Below are 17,430 nucleotides of genomic sequence, written 5' to 3' on the forward strand. Positions count from 1 at the left end.
TCGCTTCAGCTAGGCTCAGTCAATCAAACACTGTCAGTCACGGGCGACTGTTTCATTTTTTTATTTTTATTTTTATTTTACACTGATAGTTCTTGCTCGCAATCGCGTGACCTCGGGTGTGACCGATCAGCGGCTTTCCATGTAGAAAGAATAAGCAGTGTGATTGATGCTAGTCTGCCCTCGCCACGTTTGGGATAGATGATGTGGCCGGCGCGGCATGTGGATGAAGACACAGATAATGAGGAGAGAGGTGTCAACTGTCAAGGCGCCTTTCGCTTCCCAGGTTCACCGTCAGGCCACCTCTGGACAAGACGGATTCTCCGCTGCTAACAAGGACAACAAGAGCTCGGCCATGAGGATGTCAACAACAAAAATATGGGGATGGTGCTGCTTGAAAGAACATGGGAACTCTGGGTTGTCCCAGTGGGGCCACGTGCATTGCTTCAGTCGGGGATCGGCAGCAGCAAGGACCGCTACTTCTTTTCTCGTCTTGCGCCAGTCGGAGGGAGCCTGGGGACACGCCAAACCATCGGCACACAAGAAAGCCAACGGCGAGCACTCAATAGATGATACACACGCACCTTGTTCAAAACATTTTGCACACCACCGTCGCGCCAAAAAGGCCGGTCGTCATCGCCCTGCTCCCGCTCGTCCTAATAACCACCATCGAAGAAAGGACAGAAGTCAGGATAGTCCTCGCGGATCTTATCTATCATTTCGGGGCTCATGTTGCTCACGGTGCGATTGATCAACTCCTGGTTCTGCTCGCGCAGATAGCGGAGGAGGTACTCGAAGCGACAGAGGCTAGTGCGCATAGGCTCGATTGCGGCGGTACGAAAGGCGACGGTGTTGACGCGGAGCGCGAGGCCGGACACCTCAGCGGCGACGAGGCGGCAGGTGTAGGCGAGGCTCAGCTCGATCGGCCGGCCGTCCGAGACCCGCAGCTTGTTGCGGTTGAAGCTGTAGACGTAGCCATCGTCGACGAGAAGGTAGGCTCGGTAGATGGTGTCTCGAATCTCGGGAGGGGCGGAGGGGGGAGCTGCAGCAGGGGAAAGTGCGATGCCATGGTGTGTGAAGGAAGGGAAGGACGCAGAGGGGGGGTTTTTGTGGTGCAGAAATTCTTCAAGCTTTCCGCTGCTCCAATGCTGGCCCCCCCAGTGCCCCCACCACACCCACCGCCCCACCAAGTCGGGGTGCCCCGTGGGGAACTCCGGCCTTTCTAGTATATGGACCCCCGCCTATACCTACCTCGCTCTACTTTTTACCCACGCTTACCTACCACCACCTAGGCAAACCAAACACAAATGGTGCTCATCAACATCGCATACACGGCCCCGATCAACCGGCCAGGCCAGCATCCCGTCCTCACAACCCCGCAAGTCTGGGCCGGCCTGGTGCGCAAAGTCCGCCATGCCCAAGAGTTCGTGCCCGTGATCGAGTCCTGCGCCGTAGCCTCCGAGGAGACCAACGCCGCCGGCCAGCTCGTCGTCACCCGCCATGTCAACTTTGGCCAGGCCGCCCCCGTGCCCGGGAGCGGAGGGGAGGGAGGCGAGGTCGAAGAGGTCTGCACCTTGTTCCCGCCGCACAGGGTCGACTTTGTGCAGGACGACGGCACCAGGGTGTGGAACCACGTCAGCCAGGGTCCCGGCAAGGACGGGGAGGACCTGTACCTGACCTATGTCTTCGAGGCGAGGGACGACGCGGTCGAGGACGGCTCTCCAGACGCGGCAGCTCTCGAGGAGAGGTTCAAGATGGTGCGTGCCCAGCCTGACTGACCACGGCAGCCAAAGACGGTGCTGATGACATGGGATGAGTGCAAAAGACCGCCAAGAGGGCCGTGGAAAGTTCCATCGAGACCATCAGACGGCTGGTCAGCGAGGGGAAGCTTCAAAGTATCACCTAGTGTATCGTGTAAAATCTCCTGAAATTGGCAACAAAATAGCTTCACTATGCACAACCCGCTTGCTCTGCCTGCCTTGCTTGGTCTATGATATGGTCTACACGCCTCGTGAGGCATCCCAGGGTATCCGTATTCCGTAAAAAATAAAAACAACAACATCTGTCATCAATCATGTCACATTCACATCGCCCCCCCCGAATCTATTCCTTCTTCTCCCCGCCCTCGGCCTTGACAATTTCCCGCTGAGGCGGCGTGTTGGAGTGCCGGGAAGCACCCTCGGAAATCATGCACCCATGGCCCAGGCCGTCCTCAAAGTCCAGGTCCTCGAGGTAGTTCAGGTCCAGGCCGCGAACCTCCTGCTCCTCGGTGGCGCGGATGTGGAGACCGGGAATCTTGTTGATGACAAACAGCAAGAGGCACGAGACGAAGAACGACCAGGCGGCGCAAGTGGTGGCGCCGGCCAGTTGGAGACCCATCTGGCGGAAGTTGCGGTTCCACCAGCCACCTTCGTACAAGGCGCCCGACACGCCGTCGAGGGCGGGCACGAAGCTGGCCGCGAAGAAGCCGGTGAGGATGTCGCCGACGACACCGCCGATGCCGTGGATGGCGAAGATGTCGAGGCCGTCGTCGACCGAGAGGATGTACTTGTACTTGACGACGTAAAAGGAGCAGACCGAGGTGATGGCACCCACGAGGCAGGCCACGTACACGGGAACTGTTTCGGTCCCCTGTCAGCATTCCGCACACGGAGAAAGAGGGCCAAGAAGACACATACCAAATCCGGCAGCAGGCGTGATGCCGACCAGGCCCGCAATGATGCCCGAGCAGAAGCCCGTCAGGCTGAACTTCTTCTTGTACAGGTACTCGAGAATGACCCACGTGATGCCGCCACCGCACGCGGCCAGGTTCGTGTTCACCACGACGTAGATGGACCGCAGGCTCAGGTTGGCGGTGCTGGCGCCGTTGAAGGCGAACCAGCCGAACCAGATGAAGACGGTGCCGATGCACATGAGGAGCGGGCTGTGGGGCTTGTAGTGGGCAAGCTTAGACTTGCGGTCGCTGACGGTGGGGGCGACGCCGTGCTCGTTCAGACGGGGGCCCAGCATCATGGACCAGGCCAGGGCGCCGAAGCCGCTCGCAATGTGGACAGGGCCCGAACCAGCAAAGTCGTAGAGGCCCAAATTATACAACCAACCGGAAGGGTTCCACTCCCAGTATGCGAGGCTGTCGGTGTCGTTAGCAGACCGTCCGGCTGGGCTGGCTCCACGTCTGGGCCTGTGTCAAAGAGGAGAGGACCGAACTCACAAGTAGTACACAAATGTCGTCCAGCAGAGCAGGAAGACCATGCTGGGAAAGAGGCGGCCGCGCTCCAGCATGGCTCCGGCCAAGATCATGGCGGTGGCGCTGACAAAGGTGAAGCCAAAGGCAGCATACAAGATGTCGGGGATGTCGCTGTTGGCAAGGCTGGGCTGGGCAAGGACATTTTTGAAGACGGCCAGGCTGAGATCACCGAGGATCGGGTTGGTGGTTCGGGACTGGTACAGGCTGTAGCCGTAGATCCAGTACTGGATGCCGCAGGCGCAGGCACAGAACAGGGACTGCAGCACCATGGTCAGAGCCGCCTTGCGGCGGTGCATGCCCGCATAGAGGAAGCCGATGGCGGGCGTGATTTGCCAGCACAGGATGGTGCAGACAAGCAGCCAGGCCAGGTCGCCCTTGTCGTAGGGCGCGTTGAGATCCTGGGTGAGCGGGTCACCGCCGTCGGGGTTGGAGGACCATTCCGGCCACTCTGTAACGGGGACGATCTCTGGTTCAGCCATGAGCGATAGGAGCACGGGAAGTGGTGAGTGAGGGGTGTGGGTGACGGGAGAGCTTGGTGGAGGGCAAGACTCCTGGACGATGGGGAGGTGACGTCGCCAGTATTTGTACGCAACGGCCGTCCCCGTCCAGTACGGTATTATCAGCGACCGGGGCCATTTCCCGGCCCAGGGGTCTCTGTCTCTCTCTCTCTCTCTCTCTCTGTGTGTGTGTGTGTCTGGGCGAGATAAGAGAATGGTTTGTCTACCTATGGGAAAGATGCGAAGCTGCTGATAAGAGCTGGCTTGGCCTGCCACCCTGCCCGGTGAGAGGGCTTATCAGTCTCCACAAGCCGCTGCCAAGGCCGTTGGCTGCTGTGATATTACATGCAAGGTCGACGGCCGATCCGTGGGCTTGGGTTTCTCGCAGACCGCATTCCATTACTGAAACGGGTTGGAATAACCCATGTGTTTATCAGGATTGTAGGCACCTAGCTTCAGGCCATTGGAAAGCTTGAAGATAGCAATGGTAGGTGATCCCGGTCTCGGTAGGTACCCTGTAGAAGAAGACACCTGGTACCAGGTAGCAGGTAAGGTATCGCGGTCGATGAGGTGTCGGGACGGGCCTGGACAGGCAGGCGGGGTCGGGTGGGGTGGGGATCCAAACGTGGGGGGTGGTTTCGGTGGGAGCCCGCATCCTCGGGGTTCCGTCCAGGCACCTGGCATGGCCAGCTCAGTGTAGCTGCAAAATCAACCCCTCCGCCGTCCATGGTGCATCTTCTGGACTTGCCCGATGAGCTTCTCATCCAAATCTGCGGGGCTTTCCCACAGGCCGACATCTCAGACATCAAGAGCTGCCGTCTGAGTTGCCAGCGACTCTGCGCCGCAAGCTCCCATCTCTTGGTGCCCCTCGTGGCCGTCGACTGCCGCAAAGCCTCGCTCGAACGCTTCACCAAGATCCTACGCCACCCCACCATCTCCCGCGGCGTTCGCACTGTTCGTGTTCCCATACATTCCTATCGCCATGAGCTGAGCGACCTCTGTGCCAGCTTTGTCAAGTTTGTGGTCGAACCAGCCCTCCACGCCCGTGCCGCCCACGACCATCATCGCAGAGCCGCCCTTTGTTTCTTCCGCCGATATCTAGACGGACACGGCAATGGCACCCCCCTGGAGCACGACAACAGTCTGTGGCTGCGGGCCCTGCGTCTCGTCCATGGGGAGTACCAAAGGCTCTACAGGGAGCAAGAAGCGCTGCGAAGCGAGGGAACCTTTGTCGACACGGTTGCCTCGGCCGTGGCCACCATGCCCCGCGGAACTGTCTTGATATACGATGACAAGCCGTGCAGCACCCTGGACGCCGCCAGCCTCCAAGTCTTGGTCCGAGAACATTGTCGCCTGCTAGGCCTTGATCCATCTGCCTGGCGCCCCATCTGGTACGAGATGTTGTCTCCTACAACCTGGACCGACTTGGTCAGAGATGACTTTGGCTGGGAGGCCTTTGCTCCGGATCCCGCCTTCCAAGAGCCGCCGATGGATTTTATACTCGAACTTCCAGGCGCCATTGCAAGGGCTGGAGGCCAGGTCCATGACATGCGGTTTGATCTGTCTTGCGAGACACCTCTGCGTCACCTCGGGTCAGGTGTAGCAACTCGGTCCCATCTTGCCTCTGCGACGCAACAACTACAGGCCTTTACCCTCATCTCTCACCAGCCACAAACGGAGACGCTATCTCACGACTATGCAAGCTCGGTGCTGGCCAGAACACCCAATCTCGGTTTTCTTCGTCTCGACATCGCGTCTCCCGGTTCGCATCCTGACATCCTAGTTTCCCGGCTATGGCCTCGTCTCCAGAACATACACCTCGCCGGAGTCCAGCTTACGCTGCCGGACTTGGTGGCCTTCCTAGATGGAGTACCGGCTTATGTCGAGAACATGCGTCTGAGCTCGGTTCACCTGATGCAAGGCTCGTGGGCAGACGCCTTGGAAGCCTTGCGGCAGAAATCCTACGGCTCCTTTACCGTCGAAGATCCAAGGGGGTCTGAGGCGGAACACGTGAGTGTTGCCTTCGAAACAGGTGGGAATGGTCCAGGAGACCGGTTTGTGAAACGTGTGAGGGTGCCAGGTTGTCTCAGTCCAGCAGAGGCATTCGTCCGCAGGGTCACAGACACCAATCCGTGCCAGAGCTGAGGGATGCTTCGGCAGTTCATGCTGGAGCAGCTACTGCCAGACTAAAACAGGCCAGCTCGGGGCTCAGATATGGATCGCGATCCATCGAGATCTCCTCGCCCAACGCCTCGTTGTGCAGAATAGACGACTATCGACTTGGTCGTCGATCACGCCTGTGGAGGTTGTGGGGATCCTGATGCCTCTTGGGTTCTTGGGGTTCCTCCCCCGCAATCTTGGCGCCAGTCAAGGACCCCCGACTTTGGCAAGCGTCCTGGCCAAGATGTGCTTGTTCCATTAATCAGTTAGCATGGAGGAAACTGGTGCCACGATGAGGGAGGGTGTCGATTTACCCAAAGGCTGTGGCAAACTACCGATGCTGCTAGATCCGGACGCTGTTTAAGGTCACAGGACCAGGCTCTCCGACTTCTCCGACCGCCAGTCCCCCGTCTGGATGCGACAAGCAACGGCGTTTCTCCGCACGAACCACACCTTTACCCCAATATATCCCCATGGGGACGGGGGCTATCATCCTCCCCGGATGCTGCCTTTATGTGTGGTTGACAGGGGGGAAATGAGCCAGCAATGAGAAATCTTTGGTCCCCAGTGGGGTCTCTAGATGAATGTGTGGTTATAATTCATGGCGCTTCCCGCCCTAGCTACCGTGCTCTGCCTCTTTTCCCCTCTGTTGTTGACTGATAGCAAGCGCGAGGGAAAAGCGACCGAACCTCACCATGGGTGCTTCAGGACCAGTCACCGCCCACAGCGGCGGGCGACGTCTGGTACACAGGTAGGTAGACGACATACATCTCATCCAGAACCCGCCATGCTTCTTCAACTGACCCCTTCCCCCATTTCAGCCACGCCAAAGAATGCGACATCCCCGGCACCGTCGACCTCTCCGTCCGCGAAGGGGACGACACAGCCTACGGACAAGCGCTGTACCCGGTCCCGGCCGAGGACCCCAATGATCCCCTCCAGGTGCGTCTCTGCCTTTGCCTCCCTTTTGGTCGTGTTGCTCACCCGAGCCGCTGACCACGCGCCGTCATCAACAGTGGTCGCCCATCCGCAAAACCCTCATCCTTGTCGTCTGCTCTCTCTACTCATTTCTGAGCAACTCGGCCCTGCTGGGTCCGTCGGTGTACATTGGCATTTTCGCCGCCGAGTTCAACACATCCTTCACCGACGCCAGCAATCTCATCAGCTATGCCAACCTGGCGTTCGGGTTTGGCAGCTTGCTCCTCGTGCCGAGCTACCACAAGTTCGGCAGGAGGCCGGTGATGCTGGGCAGTCTGATTCTCTACTGCGGAGGCCTGCTTGCTTGTTCTCAAGTCCAGACCTATTCGGGCTTGATGGCTGCCAGAGTGGTGCACTGCTTTGGCGCGAGTGTCTGCGAGGCGTTGCCGGTGCAGCTGGTGAATGACATCTTCTTCCTGCACGAGAGAGGGAAGAGGTTGGGTTATTACACCGGTGGGTGCCTCTCTGCCAACGAGTTGATCTGGTCAGAGTGCTGACGTCAAACCCTAGTTTGCCTTTGCTTCGGAGCCACAGGGCCCCTTTTTGCCGGATACATGCTCAACGGCGGACACTCGTGGAGGTTGTTCTTCTGGGTCGAGTTTGCATTCGGCGCGGCCCTCTTTATCCTGGCCTTTCTCGTGGTAGAGGAGACTCTGTACCACAGAAAGCCTCCGGTCGGCTCCTCGTCCCCGGAAAGGCAGAGCTTGGAGGGCGGGGAAGAAAAGCCCACCTCGGTAGAAAGCACCACGCCAGAGACCGGAGCAGCCATTCCACCCAGAAAGACGTTTGTCCAAAGCCTCAAGTTCTGGGGTGTCTATGAGAAAGACGCCGACTTCTTGCTGATGATCGCTCGGTCCTTCACCTACTTTCTAGTCCCGCACGTTCTGTGGGTCATCACCACATATGGTACGCAACACTCTAACAGCTCTGGTCGTCAACCGCTGACATAGCTTTCTTTGCTCGGCGGCAGGCATCTACATTGGCCTGGGCGCCCTCACCTTCAACTACATCTTCCCCCTCAAGATCACGGCACCGCCCTACAACTGGTCCCAGCTCGACTCCGGCCTCATCGCCGTGGCGTCGTTCCTGGGCTACCTCCTGGCCATCCCGTTCACGCCGTCGTCGGACCGGCTCGCGGCCCGCCTCACACGCAAAAACAAGGGCATCCGCGAGGCCGAGATGCGTCTGGGCGTCATGCTCCCCGTCATGCTCCTGGCCCCTGCCGGGCTCATCGTCTTTGGCTTCGCGGCCGAGAGGGACCTCCACTGGGTGGCCTACTTTGCCGGCGTCGTCATGTGCAACTTTTGCAGCTACTTCTACTTCACCTTCACGCTGGCCTACGCCATTGACAGCTACACGAGCAACATTAGCGAGATGCTCATCGCCATGAACTTGGGCAAGCAGGCCATCAGCTTCGGCATGGGGCTGGACCTGCTGGACTGGGTGACGCGGCACGGGTACGCCGTCATGATTGCCGGGGTGTTTGGGGCCATTCTGTTGGCGAACAACCTGGCGCTGCTGGTGTTTATGCTGTACGGCAAAAGGATCCGGGCGTTTATGAGCACGACCTGGCTGGCGAGGGTGCACAGGGAGAGTGTGAGGGAGGTTGCGACCCATTGAGGGGGATGTTTGAAGTCATGAGCAAGAGCCAAACGCCAGACAGTACCCCCAAGGCAGAAAATATTCTCCTGAATTTGCTTTCCACGTCCAGCCGCCCATCCATCTAGATAAAGTCGAGTATCACAACCCCTGAACCCCTTTATCCTTTTTCCAAACTCCTTCATCAAAAGGAACAAGAAAATAAGAAAAAAGAGACAACAAGCTCCGACATTTCCTGTCATCCGTCATTACCGCCGCCGTCCAGACGTCCACGCAACCCACACCTAACACCCCTTCTCATATACTCAAACAAAGTACCTCGCCCTACGCCCCTTCATGTATCGCTCCCTCGCCCCCGGACCCCTCAGCGGATCCCCCACCTGCGACCCCCACTCACCATCTAACATGAACGCGTCAGTCAAGATCGCCTTTATTTTGTCGCGAAAATAGAAAAAAAAAAGAAAAAGAAAAAGAAGAAAATCAACTCACATGTGTACTCCCTCTGGTAGTAGTCGACGTACTCGTCGTTGCCGCCGTCGTCGTCGTCGGCTTCGTCGTCTTTGTTCCTCCCCTCCCAAACCGAAACCCTCTTTGCGCGCCCTCCTTGCGGCCCCGGAGCCCTCCCCCTCCGCCTCCAGTGGACGTGACGCTCCTGTTGCGCTCTTGCGCTCTCGGTTATCATGTTGATCAGCCAGCCGAACGGCTCCCAGAGGAGCTCGAAGGGGAGGGTGAGGAGGCTGGCGATGTTTTCGACGAGGAAGAGGACGAGCCACAGGGCGTAGGGGACGAGGAGGAGGACGAGAAGGAGGAGGATGAGGGGGGTGAGGAAGGGGCTGGTGAGGAAGAGGATGGAGGAGGTGAGAGTGAGGATTATTTTGAGGGGGAGGAGGAGGATGGAGAGGAAGAGGGAGACGAAGGGTCGGGATTCTATGTGGATGAAGTCGAGGCAGATCATGTCTGTTTTTTTTTTCTTTCTTTTTTTTTCTTTTCTTTTTTTTATTTTCTTTTTTTTCTTGTCTTTTTTTTCTTTTCTTTTCTTTTCTTTTCTTTTCTTTTCTTTTCTTTTCTTTTCTTTTCTTTTCTTTTCTTTTCTTTTCTTTTCTTTTTCTTGTCTTTTTTTTTTTTTGGTATGTATGCTGGTTCGGTTGAGTGTTGGATGGTGTTGTTTGATGTTCTGGACAGCACTTGGAATTTTACATGCGAGGTGGGTAAGGTAGGATAGGTTAGGTAGGGAAATAGGGAGGAATGTGCTGAATATTTGGAAGGAGACAAGATTGGGATGGATGGCTTTGTCGCTTCTTTGTGCGGGCTGCAACATCTAGAAAAAGCCTCCTCGAAGGTCAACTCCCGCAATCCTTTGTTATCGGCTCCCTCCTCTCCCGCCGGGACCTGTCGCACTGGTGTGCCCGCTTTCCATCAGCGCCATGATCTCGTCCTCGGCATCTGGCTTCCGCTCGGCGGTGGGATCACCGTAGTGTTGCGCTGCCTTTTTCCCGTCTTCCGTCTCCAACCAGGTCTTGACCGGCGCCCGTCCGTACCCGTCCTTCATCATGGGGTCTGCCCCAGACTCGAGGAGGAGCTTCACCATTGGGGCATCACCAAGCGGCACGGCAAAGTGCAAAGGCGCCATTCTCATCCCGTGAGGGGTCCAGCACCAGACGTCTCAGCCGGAGCAGGGGCTGGCTCCGTTGGGGTCGCAGACTGTGTCTTGGAGGAGCAGTCTGGCAATCTCGAGACGATCATCGCTATCTTTTGGCCAGAGGGTGAGGGGGATGAGCAGGTCGGCGGACTGGCTTAGGTCGAGGGTGTAACCGCCAGTGGACTTGTTCGCCGAGGCCATCTTTTGCAGGGAGAAGGCCTGGAACCACTGCTGGCACTGGGAGAGGGTGAGAAACGGGCCGTCGAGGGTGCCCTCTCTGCCTTTGTGGAAGCGGATGACGGCGTCAATGGCGCTGGCTTTGGAGAGAAAGGCTCCGAGGTGGGCAGAGGAGATGTTGCTGGTGTGGCGGCGGCATGTGTGCTTGAGCTTGGTAGTGATGAAGTCTTGGATTGTGAGGTTGAGGGACTCGAGGTAGAAGGGCTCACGGGTGGTGTCCTTGTTTGGGAAGAGACTTTTGAGGGTTCGCTCGATGATGGGGCGGTCTGACATTTTGTAGACGTGTGGTATGAGAAATCTGGAGGGAAAGATGGTGTAGGCAAGGTAGGCTTGATCAGACTTGAATGGTTGACTATTTGTGTGTATAAGCACGCTTCACAGGCAACCATCCTGCCCGGACACCTGTTAAAGCTGTCGCGGTTGAATAAGCTCATTTGAGGGCTTCTACACACAGTCATGGTCTCAATGCTCTTGCGCGTCTTGGCATTCCAGCACTGCCACCTCAGGCTCAACCTCAACTGTCCTCCAAACCCAGCCTGTCAAGCTCTTGTTGCAACATCACACCAGAACTCTGAACTATCTCAGAGCCAAGCAGGCTGAACAGCAACAAAGTTCCCCACCAAGGCCACTTCTTACAAAATGTTGGCCACCGCTGTAGACTATTGCTCACCCTCCCTCCAAACGGGCGCATTCCTGCATGATGCTAGAGCCAAACGAGCAATAATACTGCATAATCACCTCGCAGTAGAGCGGGGGAAAGCCATTTGACACCTACCAGCCCAAGGATGCATACCTGCCTTTACATCACGACAACAATCACCCTTCCTCTCCTCCCCCCTTTTTTTCCTTCCCCATCACCACCATCCATCCCCCTCCTCCCTCTGCTCCTCCCAAAAACCAAACCCGCCACCGTCCAAAATGGCTCCCCGATCCCAATACGACCCCATAGCAACCCAGTACACCTCGTACACCACCGTCCCCGACATGCGGCTCGAAACCTCCCTCGTCCGCACCGCCCTCGGCCCCTGCCAGCCCACCGACACCATCCTCGACCTCGGAGGCGGCAGCGGCCTCCACGCCCGCACCGCCGTCGACCTCGGCGCCGGCCGCGTCGACGTCGTGGACATCTCCCCCGAAATGCTCCTCGCCGGCCGGCAAATCGAGGAGTCCCTCGGCCGGACCGACCGCCGCATCCGTTACATCCACTCCGACGTCACCAAGCCCCTCCCCCCTCACCTCGCAGAACAGAAATACGACGTCGTCATGGCGAACTGGGTGCTGGATCACGCCGAGAGTATGGACGACCTGATCGGGATGTGGAGAAACATCGCGTCTGCGCTGAAGCCGGGGGGGAGGTTTGTGAACGTGAGGGTGAGGTGCTTGCGGGCGGGGTATTTGACTCGAGGAAAATACGGGGTGGTGTTTAGCGACTTTGAAGAGATCGTCACCGGCGGGCCGGGGTGGAGGTATAATGTTAGTTTTCGGCTGGACGGGGTGCCGGTCGTGTTTGAGGCTACGTCTATGGAGGCGACGTTGGGGTTGGATCACAGCATACCTGAGAGCATGGGGATGGGGGGGTGGGGGGTTGTGCCGTTGGAGGAGGATGAGGTGGTCAAGGGGGATAGGGAGTATTGGGCTGATCATGTCAGGGAGCCGTCGTTTGTGGTTGTGGTGGGAAGGAAGCTGGGGGGGTAGAGTTGGGTTCCACTGTGTCACGGATTTCACTCCCTAGAGCACACCCGGTTCGATAAAGACAAGAACAGCTAACCGTTCCGTATATCCCTCCTGATCAATCTCGCCATGGAAATGCCTCTGATCTCTATGAAAATCAAAAACACCATCGAGGTCCAAGCACTTCACCCCGTGACCAAACCGTGGCTGTAAGGCCAACCTCCCACTGCTTCTTCCATCAAATCACACGGTGAGATGGCCGAGCGGTCTAAGGCGCCACGTTAAGGTCTTCCTTAATCAACATCTACCAGCTAGATTCCGTGGTCCGAAAGGGCGTGGGTTCGAATCCCACTCTCATCATACATTTTTGCGCCGATCACCCCCTATGCAGCATTTTTTTTTTCGGTCGGCTAATTCCCAGGAGGCCTCAAATTCCGGTGGCGTACTTTGAGCAAAGACCTCCACCAACATCATGATGAGCAGTCTTCTAGGTGACCATCACAACATGTACGAGAAAACAGATGCCAGCATAATATGTATTGCCAATCTACAGGTGCTAGATACTGGTACCGGAGACATGTTGACTGCAGAGCAGCTCTGTACCATGTCTTGAACTTGTCTATCACATCCCCCTCCTTTCCTTGCTGCAACGCGAAATGCAAATGGGAATAATCACCGAGACCAACCACCGTCTCCCACTCCTCCCCTGCCCCCTCACCATCACAACCAAAACCGCAACCATACCCAACACCATCGCACAAAATACGAATATCCGCGCGGGACACGACCATCGCCCGGGGCTTCCCGCCCCTTTTTAGTCAATCCCGTCCGGTATCCGCAAGACGGCTCTCCGAGGAATCATACCCGCTGCTCAGATAATCGCCAAACACTCTCTCCTCAATGTCCAGATCCTTCCACTGCTTGCCCGTGGTCTTCTTGGCCGTGCGGCGGAAGTAAACGCGCTTGGCAAACTTCCACAGCTCGACACCGCCAAAGAAGAGACCGGCCGCGATGAAGACGATGCCCCACTCCCACGAGATTCCGACGTGCTTGAAGACCTTGGTGTTGAGCACGGGAATGTACACCACAGGGAAGAGCGTGACAAAGCCACCGACGATGGCCCAGAAGAGGAACTGGTTTCTCCAGACGTCATGGAACCACTGGGTAAAATACTTGGTGCTGCCGGGCTGCATGCGGAAGAAGGACCGGCGCATGTCAACCAACTCCCAGGCCAAGAACAGGGCGAACCAGGTGAGGCAGGCAAAGGTGGTGGCGCGGGCCTTGAAGACAGTCTCGCAAGCCTCGGAATACTCTTCGTTGCAACGCTCGCCCAAGCTGCCGTCGCCCCAAGCGTACACTCTGAGCACGAAGGAAGCCAAGCATAAGGCTGCAATCCAGAGACCGTACACAATCATATCCACGCAGAACTCGAGGGTGAAGATGCCGGTCTTGAGGCTTTGCGGGGGGCGGCGCATGATATCGGGGACGGCACGCTCAAAACCAAGACCCATGTCGGGAAGACCCGAGGTGACCATGATGATCCAGACGATTTCGACAGGCGCCAAAGGGAACACGGAGAGCCCAGATTGATCCTTGAAGGCGAGACCGATGAGAAGGGTACCGGCCTGGGCGATGTTCTCAGCAAGCACGTGTAGCACAAACTTTTGGATATTGTCAAAGATACGGCGGCCTTCCTCAATGGCAGCGACGATGGAGGCAAAGTTGTCATCAGTGAGCACAATGTCGGAAGCATCCTTGGCAACGTCGGAACCGGACTCGCCCATGGCGATACCAACGTCGGCGCGCTTGAGGGAAGGAGAATCATTCACACCGTCACCAGTCTACTACCCTGTCAGCGGAAACTGGAGCAAAAAATGAGCAGCGAAAAGACGTACCATTGCGCAGAACTTGCCACGACGGTGCAAAGCGTCAATCATGCGAACCTTGGTGCTGGGGGCGCAGCGAGCAATAACCAGGGGCAGCACGGGGAGCTTATCAACCGCGTCGTCGCTCAGAGCATCAAACTCGGAGGCCGTCATCACCATGCAAGCGGCCACGTCGGCGCTAACCCGCTCCATTCTCTTGGGCAGGATACCAACTTCGATAGCGATCGCCTTGGCCGTCTCGGGGTGGTCACCAGTAAGCATGTGCACGGAAATGCCGGCCTCGTGGCACTCGCGCACGGCGGGGGCAGATTCCGGACGAGGGGGGTCATAGAGACCAATTAAGCCACGGAAAGTAAGGTCCTGCTCGACCTGTTCACGGGGGGTGTCCTCGGTGAACTCGGCACCGGCAGGCAGCTTTCTTCCGGCAAGAGCTAGCACGCGCAGACCCTGGGAGGCAAATGTTTCCATGTTGCGCAGAATCTGCTGGCGGAACTCGTCGGTCATTTCTACCTCGGAGCTGCCGCCATCGGCCGCGTCGTTGTCGCAGTACCGGGTGCAAACACCTATCACTCTCTCGACAGCACCCTTGGTGAAGGCCCAGTGCTCATTGGTGGTGGAGTGCTCCATAATCACGCTCATGCGCTTGACGTCGCTGTCAAAGGGGAACTCGGCCACCTCCTTCCACTCGGGCTTGTCACCGTTCATGACGTCGAGCCTGTTTCTGTTGAAGCGGCTGGCAAACACCTGGATGGCAATCTCGGTAGGGTCACCGCGAGCGTGCCAGTCACCATCCTTCTCAAAGACGGTGGCAAGGTTGGCCAGCGAGGCAATGGTGAGGAATTCATGAAGGCGAGCCTTGCTGTCGGACAGGAGCTGCTGGATCTTGGTGATGGGGCCCTTGGGGTTGGTCGACCCCTCGTCCTTCCCAGACTGCGAGCCGAAGTTGATCTCGTGGGGCTGCTTCCGAACAAAGCGAATATCGCCCTGGGTGGGGTTAAAAGGCTGGCTGGAGGTAAGCTCGACAGTGTAAGTGCCCATTCCGGGGATCCATGCGCCACGCGCCACCATCTTGCCTTGAGTGAGGGTACCGGTCTTGTCACTGCAGATATCGGTGACGGCACCCAGAGCCTCGAGAGCCTTGAGGTTGCGAACAATGACATTGCGCGCAACCATGCGCTTGGTGCCGGCAGCCATGGTGATAGTAAGCACGACAACCAAAGAGGCAGGAATCATCGAGAGACCAGTGGCTACGGCGTAGATGATGACCTCTTTCGGGGTGCGCATCTCATTGGCACCAAGCACAATGATGGCGCAGACGACGGCAATTCCAAACAGAAGCATGGCAAGCTTGCTGAGCTTTCGCTGCAGCGGAGTGCCCACGTTGACACCGAGGAAACGACCAACGGCATCGCCAAGGGTCAGAGTATAGGCTTCGAGATAGCGGTGAGGACCGGCCTTGCCATTCGCCTTGCGCTTGACGGGGCGGACGCGGGAGTCCTTCTTGTTGAGAGCAGAGGCAATGGCGCCAATTTCGGTGCAGGTGCCCGTGGCAAACACAATGCCCTTGGCACGGCCCTTGGTCACGGTAGAACTGCTGTAGGCAACATTAAGACGGTCACCGGGGCCAGTGTTGTCGTCGAAAATGTCGTCGACACGCTTCCGTACGGGGAGGGATTCGCCAGTAAGGAGGGCCTCGTCGGTCTCAAAGTTCTTGGCTTCGATCAAACTGTTGGTTGCGGTCAGCATGTGATTTGCACGTGTCATTTTTGCGGTGGCCGAGTGTAGTACCGGATATCTGCGGGGATGGTATCACCCATCTTGACCTCGACCAAATCACCGGGGACGAGTTCGCCAGAGGGAACAACGATGGCCTCACTGCCACGGATGACAGCGGCAGTAGGCGAGGACAGCGAACGGAGGGAGTCCATGGTCTTTTCGGCAGAGTACTCCTGGAAGAAACCGACGACGACATTGAGCAAGATGACAAAGGCAACGACAGCACCCTCAATGTGGGAGCCAATTCCAAAGCTGACAGCCATGGCCAGGATGAGCACCTATCACTTCTCATCAGCACGCCAGTTTTACCCTCGTTTGATTCCTCGTGAGCCTACCATGGTCATGGCATTGGCCACCTGGGCAATGACAATCTTGAGAGGCTGAACGCCCTCACCCTCTCCAAGCTCGTTGCGTCCATACTCCTTAATCCGGCTCTGGGCCTCGGCGGCGGTCAGACCAGAGAGAATATCGGCGTCGAGTTCGTGGGCAACCTGTTGGTGAGACAGAGCATGGGCCGGGCGACTCAGTGGTTTGTTGGACTGGCCCGAGATGTGGCCGCCGCCCGAAGCTTTTTCGGGGTCCGCAGGTTGCGACATGGTGGAACTGTGTTGGTCTAACCAGACCTCGTTACTCTTTGTGTGTAGCAGGCCTAATGCACCAGGGGGTTTTGGTGTTGAGAATATACAACAAGCAGGGACGGGAAGGGTCTCACAGACAGGTGGGAGACCATGACGTGTTATACAACGACCTGCTTGAACACCGAAGTTCTGATCTCTTCACCGAATGCCATGTCCATCTCCTAGCGCATCCACGAACCGGACGGAGGCAAAGGCAAGATAGCCACTAGGGTTCCTGGAAGAGGCACCCTTGCGTGTGGGTTCTGTCCACGGATGGAAGGTCAAACCTCGATGTGCAGCCCTTGGCAGCTCGGCGCGGCTTGGCATTAGTGGGGATGGCCGGGGATGAGGTTCTTGGTGTTTCGTCACTGGCGAGGTTTGAGGACAAACGGGTGCTCTGCTAGGTGGGTAGGCGATAGAGTTCTGCACGGGATGTTTAATCGACAGAAGACAGAGAGCAGCGAGGGGTGATAATGAACATGGCCGTGGTGGAAGTGCCACGAGCGCGTCATGTGTGTGGTGTTGACGAAGCCAACATGGAAAAGGAATTGGCATCTTAGCTTGGGGGGGGCGATCAATGTCGTCATGTCACCTTCCAGGTGGTCGTGGTGGTCCAGGCGTTCGTTGCCCTGAGCCGCGCACCTCATCCGCAAACAACCTACCTGACGAGCAATTCCGCAAACCAATTCGATGGTCGCGTGGTGGACGGCGGCGGGAGGCATTGGTGGGAAAGGGCGATTTTCGCTCAAACTTGAACAAAGAAAATAGCCAAGATTTCGGGTGGAAAGGCTCAGGCTCGGCGCTGGCTGACAGCCAAACAGCTTCACACGTGCTGGCTCTGCAATATTTTTTTTGTGAAGGGTTCACCGCTGTGGCAGTTTTTGGCGGGGATAAGAGTAGCCAAGACCCGATAAGGATTCCGGACCTGCCCACTCATTAGTGAGTTAGTATCAGATGGTGGGGGTGGTTGCCCTTAAACCGACCTCAGCCGGGGGATGCCAGACCAAGAGACTGCAGAAATCTGGGGTTGCTGTCAGCACGTGCATGCATCTTTTCCACCCGGATGGAGGCTCAGCAGTTCCCGACCCCGAGGACCCCTTTTGCCTCAAGTTGCCTTCTTCCCGGTCCC

At 57.3% G+C, this 17,430-nt stretch overlaps 8 protein-coding genes and 1 non-coding gene across 9 annotated transcripts; 5 read left to right on the forward strand and 4 right to left on the reverse strand.

Moving 5' to 3' along the window:
* Window positions 1-1,090: 1,090 nt before the first annotated feature.
* On the forward strand, window positions 1,091-2,088 carry QC764_507110 (uncharacterized protein). The gene is made up of 2 exons (XM_062947971.1): window positions 1,091-1,754; window positions 1,823-2,088. Exons 1-2 carry the CDS (start codon window positions 1,305-1,307, stop codon window positions 1,901-1,903), a joined length of 531 nt encoding a protein of 176 aa, XP_062799310.1. The 5' UTR covers window positions 1,091-1,304; the 3' UTR covers window positions 1,904-2,088.
* On the reverse strand, window positions 1,920-5,904 carry QC764_507100 (uncharacterized protein). Its single transcript, XM_062947970.1, has 3 exons — window positions 3,206-5,904; window positions 2,676-3,124; window positions 1,920-2,615 (listed from the first exon to the last, which is right to left on the reverse strand). Exons 1-3 carry the CDS (start codon window positions 3,718-3,720, stop codon window positions 2,101-2,103), a joined length of 1,479 nt encoding a protein of 492 aa, XP_062799311.1. The 5' UTR covers window positions 3,721-5,904; the 3' UTR covers window positions 1,920-2,100.
* Window positions 4,465-5,883, forward strand: QC764_507095 (uncharacterized protein; the record flags this gene model as incomplete). The annotated part of the gene is made up of 1 exon (XM_062947969.1): window positions 4,465-5,883. The coding sequence occupies one exon, from the start codon at window positions 4,465-4,467 to the stop codon at window positions 5,881-5,883; it is 1,419 nt and encodes a 472-aa protein (XP_062799312.1).
* Window positions 5,905-6,593: 689 nt separating the features above from the next.
* QC764_507090 (uncharacterized protein) lies at window positions 6,594-8,959 on the forward strand (the record flags this gene model as incomplete). The annotated part of the gene is made up of 5 exons (XM_062947968.1): window positions 6,594-6,649; window positions 6,720-6,840; window positions 6,915-7,329; window positions 7,387-7,782; window positions 7,847-8,959. 5 exons carry the CDS (start codon window positions 6,594-6,596, stop codon window positions 8,494-8,496), a joined length of 1,638 nt encoding a protein of 545 aa, XP_062799313.1. The 3' UTR covers window positions 8,497-8,959.
* Window positions 8,781-9,430, reverse strand: QC764_507080 (uncharacterized protein; the record flags this gene model as incomplete). Its single annotated transcript, XM_062947967.1, has 2 exons — window positions 8,781-8,875; window positions 8,965-9,430. The coding sequence occupies 2 exons, from the start codon at window positions 9,428-9,430 to the stop codon at window positions 8,781-8,783; spliced, it is 561 nt and encodes a 186-aa protein (XP_062799314.1).
* Window positions 9,431-10,107: 677 nt separating this feature from the next.
* On the reverse strand, window positions 10,108-10,624 carry QC764_507075 (uncharacterized protein; the record flags this gene model as incomplete). Its single annotated transcript, XM_062947966.1, has 3 exons — window positions 10,108-10,176; window positions 10,213-10,264; window positions 10,299-10,624. The coding sequence occupies 3 exons, from the start codon at window positions 10,622-10,624 to the stop codon at window positions 10,108-10,110; spliced, it is 447 nt and encodes a 148-aa protein (XP_062799315.1).
* Window positions 10,625-11,269: 645 nt separating this feature from the next.
* QC764_507070 (uncharacterized protein) lies at window positions 11,270-12,046 on the forward strand (the record flags this gene model as incomplete). The annotated part of the gene is made up of 1 exon (XM_062947965.1): window positions 11,270-12,046. One exon carries the CDS (start codon window positions 11,270-11,272, stop codon window positions 12,044-12,046), a length of 777 nt encoding a protein of 258 aa, XP_062799316.1.
* A 225-nt stretch (window positions 12,047-12,271) lies between these two features.
* QC764_0082300 lies at window positions 12,272-12,382 on the forward strand. Its single transcript has one exon. It is a non-coding gene; the product is annotated as a tRNA-Leu (tRNA).
* A 67-nt stretch (window positions 12,383-12,449) lies between these two features.
* On the reverse strand, window positions 12,450-17,269 carry ENA2 (P-type ATPase). The gene is made up of 4 exons (XM_062947964.1): window positions 16,020-17,269; window positions 15,697-15,962; window positions 13,918-15,634; window positions 12,450-13,863 (listed from the first exon to the last, which is right to left on the reverse strand). The coding sequence occupies exons 1-4, from the start codon at window positions 16,278-16,280 to the stop codon at window positions 12,841-12,843; spliced, it is 3,267 nt and encodes a 1,088-aa protein (XP_062799317.1). The 5' UTR covers window positions 16,281-17,269; the 3' UTR covers window positions 12,450-12,840.
* Between the last annotated feature and the right edge of the window lie 161 nt (window positions 17,270-17,430).

Source organism: Podospora pseudoanserina, chromosome 5 (assembly GCF_035222485.1).
Source record: "Podospora pseudoanserina strain CBS 124.78 chromosome 5, whole genome shotgun sequence".
NCBI classification, from domain to species: Eukaryota; Fungi; Ascomycota; class Sordariomycetes; order Sordariales; family Podosporaceae; genus Podospora; species Podospora pseudoanserina.